This window comes from Carcharhinus amblyrhynchos, chromosome 19 (assembly GCF_965287045.1).
Source record: "Carcharhinus amblyrhynchos chromosome 19, sCarAmb.v2.hapA, whole genome shotgun sequence".
Taxonomy (NCBI): domain Eukaryota; kingdom Metazoa; phylum Chordata; class Chondrichthyes; order Carcharhiniformes; family Carcharhinidae; genus Carcharhinus; species Carcharhinus amblyrhynchos.
The window spans coordinates 4,302,931-4,318,194 of NC_137342.1; the positions used below are offsets into that span (position 1 = coordinate 4,302,931).

General features: G+C 44.9%; 1 protein-coding gene across 1 annotated transcript in view; it reads left to right on the forward strand.

Moving 5' to 3' along the window:
• The first annotated feature begins 1,086 nt into the window (after window positions 1-1,086).
• tmcc3 (transmembrane and coiled-coil domain family 3) overlaps window positions 1,087-15,264 on the forward strand; it is a 133,370-nt gene continuing 119,192 nt past the window's right edge. Inside the window, exon 1 of the mRNA XM_080207157.1 lies at window positions 1,087-1,252. Coding sequence (XP_080063283.1) covers window positions 1,181-1,252 — 72 coding nt within the window. The 5' untranslated portion in view covers window positions 1,087-1,180. The remainder of the gene's footprint in view (window positions 1,253-15,264) is intronic.

Genomic DNA, 15,264 nt, shown 5'->3' on the forward strand with positions numbered 1-15,264 from the left:
ACCCCACCACCCCCCCAACCATCCCTGTACCCTGCACATTTAGCATGCCCAATCCTCATAGCCTGCACATCTTTAGATGAGGGAGGAAACCGGAGCACCTGAAGGAGACCCAGGCAGACATGGGGAGGACGTGCAAACACCACACCGTCAGTCGCCTAAACTGGGTCCCTGGCGCCGTGAGGCAGCAGTACTAACCACTATGCCATCGTCCCTCTTGTTATTTGTCCTCCTTTTTGTTCCCTCCTTTCTCCACCTCCGTTTCTCCAGTTCTGCTGAGAGAATGTTAATCTGAAAGGTTAACTCTGTTTTCTCTCTCTCCAAATTTAGAAACAATTCATGGAATGTGGCTGTCGTTGGCTGGGCTTGCATTTGTTGCCCATCCCTAATTGTCTTTGAACTGAGTGACTTGTTTCATGGTCATCATTAGACTTTCAGTTCCAGGTTTTATCTTCAAGCTTAGCTCCTTGGAGCATTATCCTGAGTCTCTGAATTATTAGTCCAACGACAATACCACTACGCCATTGCACACAACGTGTTTTGAAAGGCGTTATATAAACACTATCCTTTCTGTTCTCTGTGACTGACTGTATTCAATGGAGATGCAGTCATCACAGGATAAACCTTCCAGAAGGTCACTGTACAGATTTGGCGCTTTAGTTCATCCTGAGTTTGTGACAGGCGCTAGATAAATTCAAATATTGGTTGAATATCTTGGAAGCAGAGTGGAGTGCGAAAGGTGTAGGCCAACCACACTGAACCTTCCAAAATCCGATACTCAAAATTCACCTGATGACCTCCTGGCGATATGGGGAAACTCACTCTGAGGGGGTGCTGGGGGCCACTGGCCCAACAGGGAGGTGATCTTTGACCTGTCGCATTAAACATGGGTTAGATGGCAAAGGCTGTTATTTGTGTGATTTTAAAGCACAGAAAACGCTGAGCAGATAACGAGATAAGACATGGTCTGTTGTATTATTATAAGCTCAAAGCAGTTCCAAACCCAGAAGCTTTCTCAGGCTTAGAGAATGAGTGACATGCAATACTATGCGAGAGGAGGGGTTTGTTAAACACACAGCAGATGCTTGAATGTTTGAGCTGCAGTTCTAGCCTCAGTACTTAGCACTGCAAACCCTCTCCACACAGCATTTAGTTTACCCGCAAGAGTCCAGCGTGGAGAATAATGCCTGACAGTGTCTGTGCAGACACAGCTCCTCCTGTTCCTGACAAGCATTGCTATCACAAGGAGATTATGGTAATTATAACCTTCTGTATTTCATATTATTTAAATGGTACGCTCTGTGCATGAGGAGCCTGCTGCACTCGCTCAGCAGCTGGAGAAGTTTATTAGACTTGAGAGCTCAGTACAGCTGTAAGCATGAAAATCCTTCCGTTAATGCAGTCGGGGTCATACAATTGAAGCTCTCAAAGAGCTGATCAATCAATTGGTGACTTGAATTCTAATGCCAGGTGTTTTGGACAAGGCAGCAACAGGAGTGAGACAGAAAATCCTGCTGCAATAATGCCCATGGGGCTTTCTATTTGATGTTCCAGTCTGTACCCACAACGAGCTGGCTTTTAGCAGGGAAATGACAGAAAGCAAACCTGTTTGCCTTCAATGTAAGGTATTGTCAGATAAGCTTTTCCTCTGGACTCAGCTGGCTCTCCTTCCATTGCATTTTATTCTAATAATCAGACACTCCTCAAACCACAGCGAGAGAAGACTGATGTTATTAACAATACTGCCCAATGTCTCTGGGCTAATCTTCACCTGACACTGGCTACTGTTGGTAGCAGTGGCCATTCCACCAGCTCCCCTTTTTTTAATAATATCAGCCACACTCAGGATGAGAGCAGCACGGTGGCACAGTGGTTAGCACTGCTGCCTCAGCGCCAGAGACCCGGGTTTGATTCCAACATGGGCGTCTGTGAGGAGTTTGCACATCCTCCCCGTATCTGGGTGGGTTTCCTCCAAGTGCTCTGGTTTGCTCCCACAGTCCGAAAGATGTGCTGGTTCGGTGAATTGGCCATGCCAAATTGCCCCTTAGTGTCCAAAGATGTGTAAGTTAGGTAGATTAGCCATGGTAAAAATGTACAGTTACATGGATAGGGTGGGGGAGAGGGAATGGATGGGATACTGGCTGTGATTCTCTCATCCTAATCTGCTAGTTTTTTGTCACAAAGGGCCGGGAGAATCCTGTGGCAGCCAGCTCGGGGGGTTAGCGTGAGCATTCGCGCCTCGGTTGCATCTCCCAGCGCCGCATTTCCGGCAGCATGTGCTCCACACCAGAAATCGGTGCGCAAACGTGGAAATGATTGAAGTAATAATTTCCCTACAATTTAAGTAAGATTAGCGGGCCCAGGACTGAAATCCCTGGCCAGAGTGTTTCACTCCAGCAGGGTTTACAGTAGCTCCCTATTTTTGGAGAACTAGCAGCCCGACCCCGCTGCGGTGAAAGTGGGCAATCGGGGCCCCCCAGGGGATCAGGTAGAGGGGTGTGGGCATGGGGACTCAGGCGGTGCCCATCGGGCATGGGGCAGGGCCCAGGGGGTGGGGCCTGATGGGGGGGTGGGGATCCTGCTGCCACTCTACCTAGGGATCAGTTGGGGAAGGAGGGAGGCCACAATCAGGGTGGGCTGGTGACGAGAGGCATGATGTCAGCCAGGCGGGTGGGTTAGCCTGCAAGGGGGGAGAGGTTTAACTGTTGGCGAGGGAGGGATGGAGAGATTGAGGCGAGCTGGGAGAGGGGGATTGGGGCTGGGTCTGGGAATGGTCAGGGAGAAGTCTCACAACACCAGGTTAAAGTCAGTTTATTTGATAGTAATCCCACAAGCTTTCGGAAACGGTGTTCCTTCATCAGGTGTGTGGAAGGTTCTGATCAGAGAAGGACATATAAAGTCACACACAGTTTACAGAACGCTGATTACTATCAAATAAAGTGGTTGGACTCTAACCTGGTGTTGTGAGACTTCTTACTGTGTTCACCCCAATGCTGGCATCTCTACATCTTGGTCAGGGAAGCCAGCGATCAGGTTGTTGGGGGGAGGGGAGGGAGGGGCAGAGGGTCCGTGTTGTGGGGGTCCTGGGGCTGGCCAGCAATTGAGCTGGCCAACAAAGCAGGAGCCTGTCAGTGCGGGGCCACTGCGCATGTGCCAAAGTCGGCATTGAGCACGCTGATTTCAGCCTCTTCAGTGGGAATATGCCCCGGCCCTGAAATCTAATAACATTCACACTGGTGGCCTCTGCAATGCACAGAAAGTGGGGGATTCCACTGAAAAAAACCAGGGTGAATTACTACAATTTTCACGCAAATTCGACACTTAGAATTTTTTTAGGAGAATTCTGCCCGGAGACTTGGTGCAGACTTGATGGATCAAACGGCCTCCTTCTGCACTGTCAGGATTCTGTGGTGACATGTGAAACCAGTTGAATTAATGGACCGGGTTTTACAAACTTGCTCGAGTGAGACAAGTAATTTCCACCCAAGGTCAGTGGGCATTTCCGTCATTCGCCCCTCACCCGCTTGGATCCCATGGCAGGCGGGGTGGTATTTATTGAAGTATTTTAAAAAAACACCAGGCATGTTTATAGCAAAGCATCTAAAGGCTTTTCACAGGTCTGTTATCAAACAGAATTTTACACCTAGACAGAAACAGAGATTAGGGTGGGTTATCGAAATGTTTTAAGAGAGATGGAGAGATACAGGGAAGGAACTTCAGAGATTAACTGGACTCCAACGTCTCAATTCTGAGGTGAGGCTACACACGTGAGGATTGTATTCTCTGAAAATTCAAAGGTTAGCCAGTATTTTGATCCGTTTTCGAGATAACAGAGGGAAAAGGGGAAGCAGATGTTTGCAGTCTAAGGGGCAAAATTAAAAATTTACAGCCAGATTTCCAGGAGTTACATTATTAAAAAAAATCTTCCACGCACAAAGAGTTGGTGGAAATTTGAAACTTTTTTTCCATAAAGGGCAACTGTTGTTGGATTATATCGTAAAGTTTAATTCTGTGCTTGATAGGTTTTGGTTCATTAAAGATGTTAAGGAATATGGAGCAAAGTTGTAGATGTTGATCTAGGTCACAGGTCGGTCAAGATCTCATTAAACGGGCAGAACAGGCTCAAGGGTCTGAATAGCCTCCTATTTCTATTTTTTAATTTCTAGTAAAGACATGGATGAGGATTTCAGCAGCAGATGAGTGGAGATGGGTGATATTACGGAGGTGGAACAATTAACATCTCACAGTGTCACTGTGTTAGTTATTAATAAAATGTAGCTTTGTTAAAGCATGTGCATTGATATAGTGCCTTTCAAAACCTCAGGATGCCCCAGAGTGCTTTCCAGGTAAAACTTTAAATGTAGCTGCTGTTGCAAATTCATCTGCTAATGTGTGCACAGCAAAGGGCAATGTGGTAAATGTATTTTCAGGGATTTTGGTTGTGGGTCAAATATTTGCTGGGATTCTCCAGCTGTTTCTCAAAATAGTGCGATCTTTTACACATACACGAGAAGGCAAATTAATCCTCACTTTAACGTCCCATCTGTAAGATGGTAAATGTGCTAGTGCAGCACTCCCTCAGTCCTGCTCTGAAGTATTGGTCTAGGTTTTGTGCTTACTTCTTTGGAGTGGTGCTGAAACACAAAGGCCAGAATTCTCTGGCCCTTCATGCCCCACCGCTGCTGCCAGCGAGAACTTGGTGCATTGCCAAATCTCCATTCTCTGCAGTAGGACTGAAGAATCCCTGCTGTGGGTGAGGTCGGAGGATCCAGCCCACAGACCCACAGAGTGCTACCACTCAGCCACAATCTGTTCAGATGGCTGCTCTGTGACATTTCACCTTTGAATTACTCCTTCCCCATGCTGAGTGGCAGAAGAGACAGACAAAATACGTGACTATGTCTGTTTCCATGGCTTGTTTCTTTTCTGGAACTAGTCGCTACCCTACTGCCAGAGGCTACAATTTGAGAGGTACCACTCAGCATCAAACATGGCTGATCAGGAGATTGTCCCATTCTTACTGCCTGCTCTAGACATATTTGGAAGGATTTGCAGGTTGATAATCCACCTTCTTGGCCAGGTTATCGGAACAGGAGCAGGAGTAGGCCATTCAGCCCTTTGAACCTGCTCTGCCATTCAATACAACCATGGCTGGTTTGATTGTAATCTCAACTCCACTTTCTTGTCTGCCCCCGATAACCCTTGACTCTCTTGACTCTCAAATGCCTGTCTAACTCAGCTTTGAATAAATTTGAAGAACAAACCTCCACTAAGACGAGAATTCCACACACCAATGACTCTCCTGAGATAAAAAAAATCTCCTTTTAGAACATATCTTCCTGGCCCATCAAGTCCCAGAGCAGGGTCCAATCTACAGCCTCCAGTTCAGAAGTAGGAATGCTATCCATTGCACCATAAGAAATCCACTCCAATAGAAATTCACCATTAATTCAAATGATCGTGACTTCCCTTTTCCCTTTGAAGTTGCTGATTTGCTGATGACCACAGGCACAGGGAATCCCGAGGAACCTTGTGGACAATTGTGTCTTTTTTTGTTTGTTTTTATTCCAATTCAATCCAATCAAGTCCAATTCAGAGTCCCAACAAGTTGAAGCATTCCCAATCCAAGCTGACAAGACAGTTCTCTCACCTCCTGTCATGGGCCTGATCTACATGATCCAAGCTGATTGGAGGAGGCATAGCTCCTCCTCCAAGGCTTGATCTCATTTGTATCTTAGCCAAAAGGCCGAGATGCCACTTTTAAAAATTCCTTCAAGTGAAGCTGAAATGTAACCTAATGACTTCAACCAAGTGCAGCAATACAGCCCATCCTGATCAAAGCTCACTCTCGACATCTGCACAATCTGACTTTTCAGAAAGAATCACTGGATATCAGGGATGAGTGACCACCTATCCTTTTCTTCTCTTTGGCCAACCTTCCCTGCCCAGAATGTCAATCTGGGATCTTCCTATTCTGCAGCTACATAAACCACAGGGACTGTAACAGTTCAGGAAGGCAGCTCACCATCACCTTCTCAAGGGCAATTAGGAATGGGCAATAAATGTTGGCCTAGCCAATAAGAACATAAGAAGAATGGTACTCACATCCTACAAATTAGCTCAACCATAAGTGTAGTGCGCTATATTATTGAAATGTAAAGAGGGAAAAGTAAAGATGTTGGGAGAGGCATTTGGTGTGCCAATCAAACTGAGGATTAAAACTGGCTTTTGCATCAGAGGATGCTAAGAAGTTAATGGGTGCTGCAGCATCAGGCATCTGTGAACACTCAGCATTTTGCATTGATGTTTCAGCCATTAGTATGGGCATCTATTTCAATTTTGTGTATTAATATGGAGCCTCAAATAAATATGAAGCAGATGCAGTAACTGAAAAGGTGTAATAGGTTTCTGCTGATTGGAGCACAGATCCTCCGATCCCTTGGAAATTGAGTTCATAACAAGCCAACATCATTGTTTTTGAAGGAATAGACTTAACATTGTACAAGAGATGGAGGATTCAGAATGAAACAGGCCAGGCGATCAATCCATCCTGAATGGTAGATGGCTGACTGAGAATGGGCATCCCTCGTAAACTCTGATTTCCTTCTCCAAAATGATATGTGGCTGTTGCACTGTGGCCCATTCTGCCATGCCACTGAAGATCATTTATAACCCACTATGCTGAAAGCATTGACTTGATAAATGGAAACTACTGAAGGATTGGTGTGTGAAATAGATGATATTGCTTGACTTGGTGACTGGAGATCTCATACATGCTGATTTAGGGATTGTGAACTTGTTTTCACTTCTCCATCTTTACATCCAGAGTGGAGCAATAACTCTCAAAAAATTCAATCATTCTTTACTTTATAATTTAAGTCGTGGAAATCTTATTGCGCTGGTCAGTGAAATATTGCAATAGAGGTGCCAGAATCTGATATCCTCTCTTGTGGGGTGACAGTTAATCTGGCACTCAGGCAGAAGTGTGGGGATCTTACCAATTTCCCAATTATGTCCATTCTGGGAAGCTTATGGACATCCTTTCAGCTGCTGCCAGTTGAGCGCTTGGGTGATTACTGTTCCCTTCAGTGCCCCTTATCGTTGTTTTGGGTGAGCAGGTTTGCCATACCCATGCAGGGTTGCTGGGGGGCTCCCCGGGGCAGATATTCAGAGACCATCCCGTGGACAAAGACACTCAGTGCCTGATCAAGGAATACCAGGATCTGGAAGGGAGCCCACTGAAAGCCACCCCCTGTCCTTGCTGCTGAATCTCCTTTTCCCTTCGACAATCACTTGCTAATAGTCTGGGATGCAGCAAGATTGGGTGTTCTACCGGCAGTAGCCACTACCTTCCCATTGGCGCTGCTGTTCAATAGAGCTGCCAGCTTGTGATTGGCTGACAGCTCTCTGTGGGTAGGACTTCAGCCCCCCACCCCAACCCCAGCTTCTTTTCTCCACCACTGGGAATAACACCATGCTGTGTGGGCCTTCCCAGAAACAGACAGCCTGGGGCTCTCACCAGCCCTCTAACCACTTGTCCGAGACCCTCATTTCCTTCACTAGTTCCACCAGTCAACTTCAGCAGACCAATCACACAAAACCTCGATTACACTGCGTACTCTTGAAGGCAATGAGATAATCAGATAATCGCTTTGATTTTGAGAGTTCTCCCAATGCCTGAACACTCCGCCGCTCATTTCCACCTTCCTTTATGGGCTGGACAGCTGATGAGTGCTGCTAGCTCCGCACAGTAACCCTTCCTAGTGTACATGCTCACTACACAGAGACTCAGTCTCCAACAAGGTGTCCTATAAAGGCAAGATGAATGGCAGAAGCTTAAGGGATTTAGGACAAACAGTCACAATGAAGGACAATCCCTTCAACTACAGGTCACTCTGGAGTCATCACCTTGTCTCTAACAAATGTCACTCATACGTCTAGCTCGCTCCATTAATTGTTCCCCAGACTCGTGATTAGTGAAAGTTTTGCAAATTCCTGATGCAGCCACATGTCTTCACGCACACAATCGCAATGGTTTGAACCACAGTTTGTAAACATGTCGAAAGTGCACTTCATATTTCTGCTGATCCACATCAGTCTTTTCATGCGATGCCAAGTTACAAATTCACCGTTTCAAATTCCATATGCTTAATAGTCCTAGAAGCCTCAAGTACTGTGACCTAGTTTGATTCATTTACTCATCTCAGTTCATTAGCTACAATTTCTCCCAGGGCAAGCTCTGTTTTCTGTTAATTTGCAAAATTTCCAGATTCCATTCTGGGACGGGGGGGGAGTCCAAAATCGATCATCGAGTGGCTGGGGGCAAAACTAGCTGATTGGGTCCTGAAGGGCGCACTGCACTTTCAACCCTCGCCAACACTGCGACATTGTTGTGGTCTAACCAGGATGCCAAGGGTCTTCTCATTCCATCAGTCATGGTCTACAGCTCTTCGCCATGTTGTGTACCTATAGTTAATCTTGCTGCCATTTGTCTGATCACTGCTGAACACCATTATGTGTTGTAATGCCTTGGGCTTCTTTACTTTGCAGGACACTAGGTACTAATCACTCATAAGGGATTTGATAAACACATTGTGGGCTCATTTATTAAGACTAGGCACATGAAAATAGGGATAAAACTAGAAGGCATCAGAATTGTGTGTGTATATTCTACGCAAAGCAAAAGTGAGACTAAGACTGGATTGCATGACGCATTTCCCTTCTAGTGAAGTCATGCTGATATCCCTTGAAGGCACATTACAATGTCTACATCAATTATGCAAGAAAAAACAAATGCAGAGAGGCAAGATGGGGCCCTGATCTAAAACTTAACAAGTTGCAGGTCATATCTTTCTCCCTTTTACTCACGTGGAGTTGGTAGAAGAGTGGGAGTGTTGTGATGCTTGCAGTTAGAGAAGGCCTGGACCCAGGAATGAGGCCAATTTTCCAAGACTTTTAGTCTATAGCAGATGGAACAGAAGAGTTAGAAAATGGAAAATCTGTGAGGAGGGATAATGATGGCTCTCTCTCTCTTCAAATATTCCAAAGGCAATAATACTTTTACATTCAAAGAGACAGCAGCTGTGCCTGAAGTGGTTCAGATTTAACAAGGAAGTAGTCACAGAGCTATGCCACCTCCTCAACCCAGTGAAATCTTGGGACACAACATGTGCTTCTGTATCTAAGTAGCCAACATTGAATGTGTAATATTCGTAGATACCCTACATGTGCAGTACGCAGAAAGCACACATCATGTACGTGCAACGTACAAAGTGCACATCAAGCAAGTTTATGAAGTTTATTTATTGGTGTCACAAGTAAGGCTTATATTAACACTGCAATGAAGTTACTTTGAAAATCCCCTAGTTGCCACAGTCTGGCGCCTGTTTGGGTACACTGAGGGAGTATTAGTATGGCCAATGAAACTAACCAGCACATCTTTGGACTGTGGGAGGAAACCAGAGCACCTGGAGGAAACCCACGCAGACACGGGAAGAATGTGCAGACTCTGCATAGACAGTGACCCAAGGCTGGAATTGAACCTGGGTGTGAAGCAGCAGTGCTAACCACTGTGCCACCGGGCCACAGACATCATGCATGCATCAACTTCACGGATATACAATGCGGAGGAAAAGCGCACTCACATACGTGGAATGCATGGTGCGCAGAAAGTGATCAGTCAACTGGAAACAAGTTTCTGATCGACCACAATCGCTATTTTGGGCTCCTTGATCTTAGGGATTGCAGAAGCAGTTTATGTTGATTCATCCAAAAGCAAGTTAGATCGATTTCTTTCAGAAAGAAGCAATGTTGAACAGAATGCATGAGTATCTTGACAAGTGGGAACTGTAACTTGTTTGGGAGGACAGGTGACCTTATACCCCTGGTTTCCAAAGTTCATCACCACTAGGATCTTCCTCACCTCCTGCCTGTTATCAATAAGATTGATTGTCAGGATTAGTCAACAGCTTGATAATTAATTGTATCAAGAGACTATCAATATTATCGAAGGTGAATTAGATGGACCCTGGTCTTTTTCTCACACTGTAGTTGCAATGGAAGTTATGATAAACCTGTAATAAAACTGGCTCAGTCTCAGCTGGAGTATTGTATCCAGCTCTGGGTATTGCACTTCAGGAAAGGTGTGAAGGTATTAGAGAGAGTGCAGAAAAGATTTACAAGAAAGGTTCCGGGGTAAGGAACTCAGTTTTGTGAATAGATTGGAGGGGTTGGTACTGTTTTTCTTGGCCAAGAGAAATTTGAGAGAAGATTTGATAGAAATATTCAAAATCATGAGGGGTCTGGATAGAGTAGATAGGGAGAAACTGTTCCCATTGGTGGAAGGGTTGAGAATAAGAGGGCACAGATTAAAAATGATTGGTAAAAGAAACAATGGCAACAAGGGGAGAAACTTCTTCACACAGCAAGTGGCTAGGATTTGAATGCACTGTCTGAGAGTGTGGTGGAAGCAGATTCACACAGTGACTGGTTAGGATTTTAAATGCACTGTCTTTGAGCGTGGTGGAGACAGGTTGACACAGCGAGTGGTTAGGATCTGGAATGAACTGTCTGAGATTGTGTTGGAGACAGACTCACACAACGAGTGGTTAGGATCTGGAATGTACTGTCTGAGAGTGTGGTGGAGACAGATTCACACAGTGAATGGTTAGGATCTGGAATGTACTGTCTGAGAGTGTGGTGGAGATAGATTCGCTGTGACTAGTTAGGATCTTAAATGCACTATCTTTGAGTGTGGTGGAGACAGATTCACACAGTGAGTGGTCAGGATCTGGAATGTACTGTCTGAGAGTGTGGTGGAGACAGATTCACACAGCGAGTGGTTAGGATCTGGAATGTACTGTCTGAGAGTGTGTAACAGGCAGATTCAATTGGGGCATTCAGAAGGGGATTGCATGATTATCTGGAGAGGAACAATTTGCAAGGCTATGGGGAGAAAGCAGGGAGAGGAATTGGGAGAGCTGATCTTGAAGAGTGCTATTACAGACATGATGGGTGGAATAACCTCCTTCTGTGCTGCAGCTATTCTATAATTCTATATTTTTTATAGTGTCTATGCCTCAGGAGAGACTGGTCTGAGTATCAATGAGCGAAGTAGAGAAAAGTCAGATTCTCAACCTTATCATCCTGCAGTCTTATTTATCATCAATTAAAAGTCAGAATCATTGTGAAACTTCCTAACCCAATCCCACAAAAAATACAAAACTGGTCTTTTGTCTCTTTGCTGGGATTTGCGGGATCTTGCTGTCTGTAAACTGTTGCTGTCTGCAGCAACTTACCATGGTTCCTTCTACAGCACCTCCCAAACCCATGGCAATGTGGTGTACCTACACCACAGGAACTGCAGTGGTACCAGAAGGTGGCTCACCACCATCTTCTCAAGAGGCAATTGGGGCTGGGCAATAAATGCTAACCTAGCCAGCGACATGCACATTCCATGAATGAATAATAAAAGGGTTCTAAGCAACAGATCTGATATAATAGCTTTGAAAGGAGAGCTGTGTAGATTTACCAGAATTATAGTTGGGCTCCAAGTGTAAAATGATAAGCTGAGATTACCAAAAGTAAGGTTGCGTTCTTTGGAACTGTGATTTGATTGAAGATTTAAAGATGTCAAGGGGAGAGGCTAGGGCAGACAGGAAGAAACTCTTTCTGCTAGTTGTAGTGCCTCGGACTAGCTTAACATAGAACATAGAACATTACAGTGCAGTACAGGCCCTTCGGCCCTCGATGTTGCGCTGACCAGTGGAACCAACCTAATGACCCGCTAACCTAAACTATTCCAATGTTATCCATATGCCTATCCACTGACCATCTGAACGCCCTTAAAGTTGGCGAGTCCACAACTGCTGCAGGCAGGGCATTCCACGCCCTTAATACCCTCTGAGTAAAGAACCTACCTCTGACATCCGTCCAATATTTATCACCCCTAAAGGTCAGAGCCAGTTGATGTGAGGTGGTTATTCATTTTTCACCTGAGATTGATAGATTTTTGTTCAGCGAAAGTATTAAGAAATATGGGTAAAGGGGGGAGGATAGGTTGTTCGAAGGGCTAAAGGACCTCCTCCTGTTCTGGTGTCCTTCTCTCCAGAACCAGTAAATAGTGACTTCTACAGAATTGCACAAATTGTTGTCAGCCATTATCTGAAGTGAGGTAATTTTTAATAATCTGAATGGGCACTTAACTGGCAAGCCATCTTTAGAATATGAAATGAGTGATATTTTACTGATCTGCTTCATTAACAAGGACAAATTCTGTCACCAGATTATACAGTCATTTCAAATATATGCAAAATTCTCTGAAAAAAATAACAGGATGTTCCAAAGCTCCAGTCAATGCTTGCCAAGAATGTAAGAATTGTAATATTTATTTTTAAAATGGTGATATGTATCTAAGGGACAAAAATAATTACACACAAAACAAACGATTATTTTTACTCTCTGTCTGATCTGAATGAGATGTCATCAAGTGATATTGTTTGTTGTTGGAAAACAAAATTGAAATGTTTTATCGCAAGGAACAGATGGTTTAGTGCATCAGAAACATCAATGTCGGTTCCTCATCTCTCTGACACCGATTTCACTATGGGATGGGTGGGATTATCAGCGGATGGGTGGGGGAGTTTAAAAAGGCAGAAATTCTGAACACGTCAGAAAGCTGGAGATAACCCAGTGTTTTCCCGCTTTCGCTGAGGTCAGATAAGGAGTGGATCCAGGAGGAGACGGTGTTGGTATTTGAAATATCTCAATGAGTCTGGAAGCCTTTAATTTAATCTGCATTGCAGCTTTAACTGTGACTGGCTGAGCTTCTACAACCTGGGGAGGGGCCAGTTGATTTCACAGCACTGCTTGCGGCCAGGGAGAACTTGAGTTCCTCCTCATGGTAACTCCACCCTCAGCTCCCGCATCATCAGATTCTCCCCCTCCACCCCATACAAATCCCTCTGGATTGGAGATTAGACAGTTGTCCCCAGGATCAACCCGCACCCCCTCCCCGCACCCCCTCCCCGCCGACTGATTTTTCCTGCTGGCCTGAGCTTCCCCATCAATCAGACTGACTTCTGGGCAGGGAAGCTGATTAGATCAAAAGTCAGATACTGTGGAGTTAAATCTCCGAGTTTTCCATTGCAGTGACTTTAACAAGGTCCATCAGGTGGACCTGTTGGAATATGAGCTCTCTGAATGAAGCAGTTTTTTTGTAATACTTTATTCCAATTCAATCCAATCCAATCAAATCAAATCTAATTCAGAGTCTCAGTTAATGCTGTCCAATCCGGGAGCCCTGCAGAGGTATATAATGTGGAGTGTCCGGATTACCAGCCCTCAGAGGACTACTCCATCCTGGGCTGTACTTACCTGAGTATTACTAACTATTGTAAATAAATGTAAATTTGGTGAAGGGACAGCTGCCTCGGTGGAATTATTTCAGTGGCAATGAGGTAAAACACGATTGTGAATGAACTTGCTTGTAGCAGTTGGTCTCAGTTGGGGTTAAGCCATTCTTATGCATCATACCTTTATTTGGAAAACTAGACTCGTTTGAGCTTGCTATTACGGACTGGGCCCAATATGGGGAACACGTGTTACTTTATCCTGGAAAACGACATTTTGGCAAACAATGGGTAATTTCTCTGACTGCCTGTGGGGCTTCAGGATTTGCTGTCATTTGGAGTTTAACTTCCTCTGAGGCATCGCAAACTAAAACCTTTCAAGAATTGACTAAACTGGTTAGACAGTATTATGACCCTAAGCCGCCTCCAATTCCATCACTTGAGTGCAGGCGATTACATAGTCTCAATGAGGAAGTGTCCAGATACATGTAACCATAGGTCTGCCCACAGCACGGCCCCAAAGTAAAGCCAAACCTTGACCAAACAGTTACAAGTCCCTTCAGAATGCAGCCCGAGACTGCAATGCAATTGTTGCCGGTAATGTAGAGTGAAAACAGCAAGGGAGCCTGACAAGACTTAGATTTGGGCTGGTGAGCAGGAGAGTTCACACCCTGGAAGGATCACCTACATCTGATTTTAAACAATTCAATTGTACAGCAATGTCCAAATCAGACATAATCAAGGTAAACATGGTTAATTAGACATCCTGTACTAATTGAGGTTGATGCAGGTGTGGCCGTATCGATGGTCGGAGAATCAACGTTCCATTAAATTCACTCTGGACTCCAACTCTTAACTTGAATCAAGACCTCAGCATGACTAAGCCCCTATACAAGGGAAACTTTGCAAATTGTGGGGGTCCATCTCTGTCCCTGTCTTCTATGAAAGCCTATGATTGTAGTGGAGGGCTCAGGCCCAAGCCTAATGGGCTGAAATTGGTTGTGTAAGACCCACCAAGATTGGCTTACTATCTTTCAGCTAGAAATTGGTGACCTTGGTGAAGGCCTGTTTAAATACCTGACATTTTCCATGAAGGCCAAGGGACTATCACAGGAGTCAACGCAACCTTGCAATGTTGACCAGGAAGGGATTTCACGATTTTGCAAGGCCCGCCCAGTACTATTTGCCTTACGGCAAAAAGTTGAGACTAGAGTGTGAAAGGACCATCAAACCAGTCCAATCTGCAGAATGGGCAGCACCAGTCATACTGATTTTGAAGCCAGATGGATCATTTTGCCTTTTCAGGGATTTAAACAAATGGTAAACCATTTCCCACAGCTGGATAAATATGCAGTGTTGGCAGGAGGGCTCTCGTTTTTTGACACTCGGTATGAGTCAACGCTTATATATATTTAGAGCTAGATGAGAATTCCCAGGATATTCAACAATTTATATTCATAAAGGTCTTTACCAATACACGAGACTGGCATCTGGCATATCGTCAGTCTGCCATCTGGGGTATCGTTAGCCTGCTCAATCTTCCAGTGAACAATAGAGATCAGCTTACAAGGCCTACCTCAGGTGGCTATTTACCTCATAACAGGAAAGAAGAATAAAGAAGACCTACAGAACCATGAGGAAATTCTAAGTCAATTTTTCGAGGCAAAGAAGGGAAAAATGTGTATTCCAAGTCCCCCAAGTGACCTATCTGGGCTATAGAGTAGACAAGGGTCAGCTTTGGGAGCTGGCTCCTAGACAATCGTTGACTTTCAGTACAGTAAAGCAACAACTTTCCTCCTTGAACGCACAAGAATATTACGATCCCAGGAAAGAACTATTACTGACCTAAGACGCATCCCCGTATGGAATCGGGGCAGTATTGGCCAAACAGAGATGAATGCCAATCGCATATGCTTCC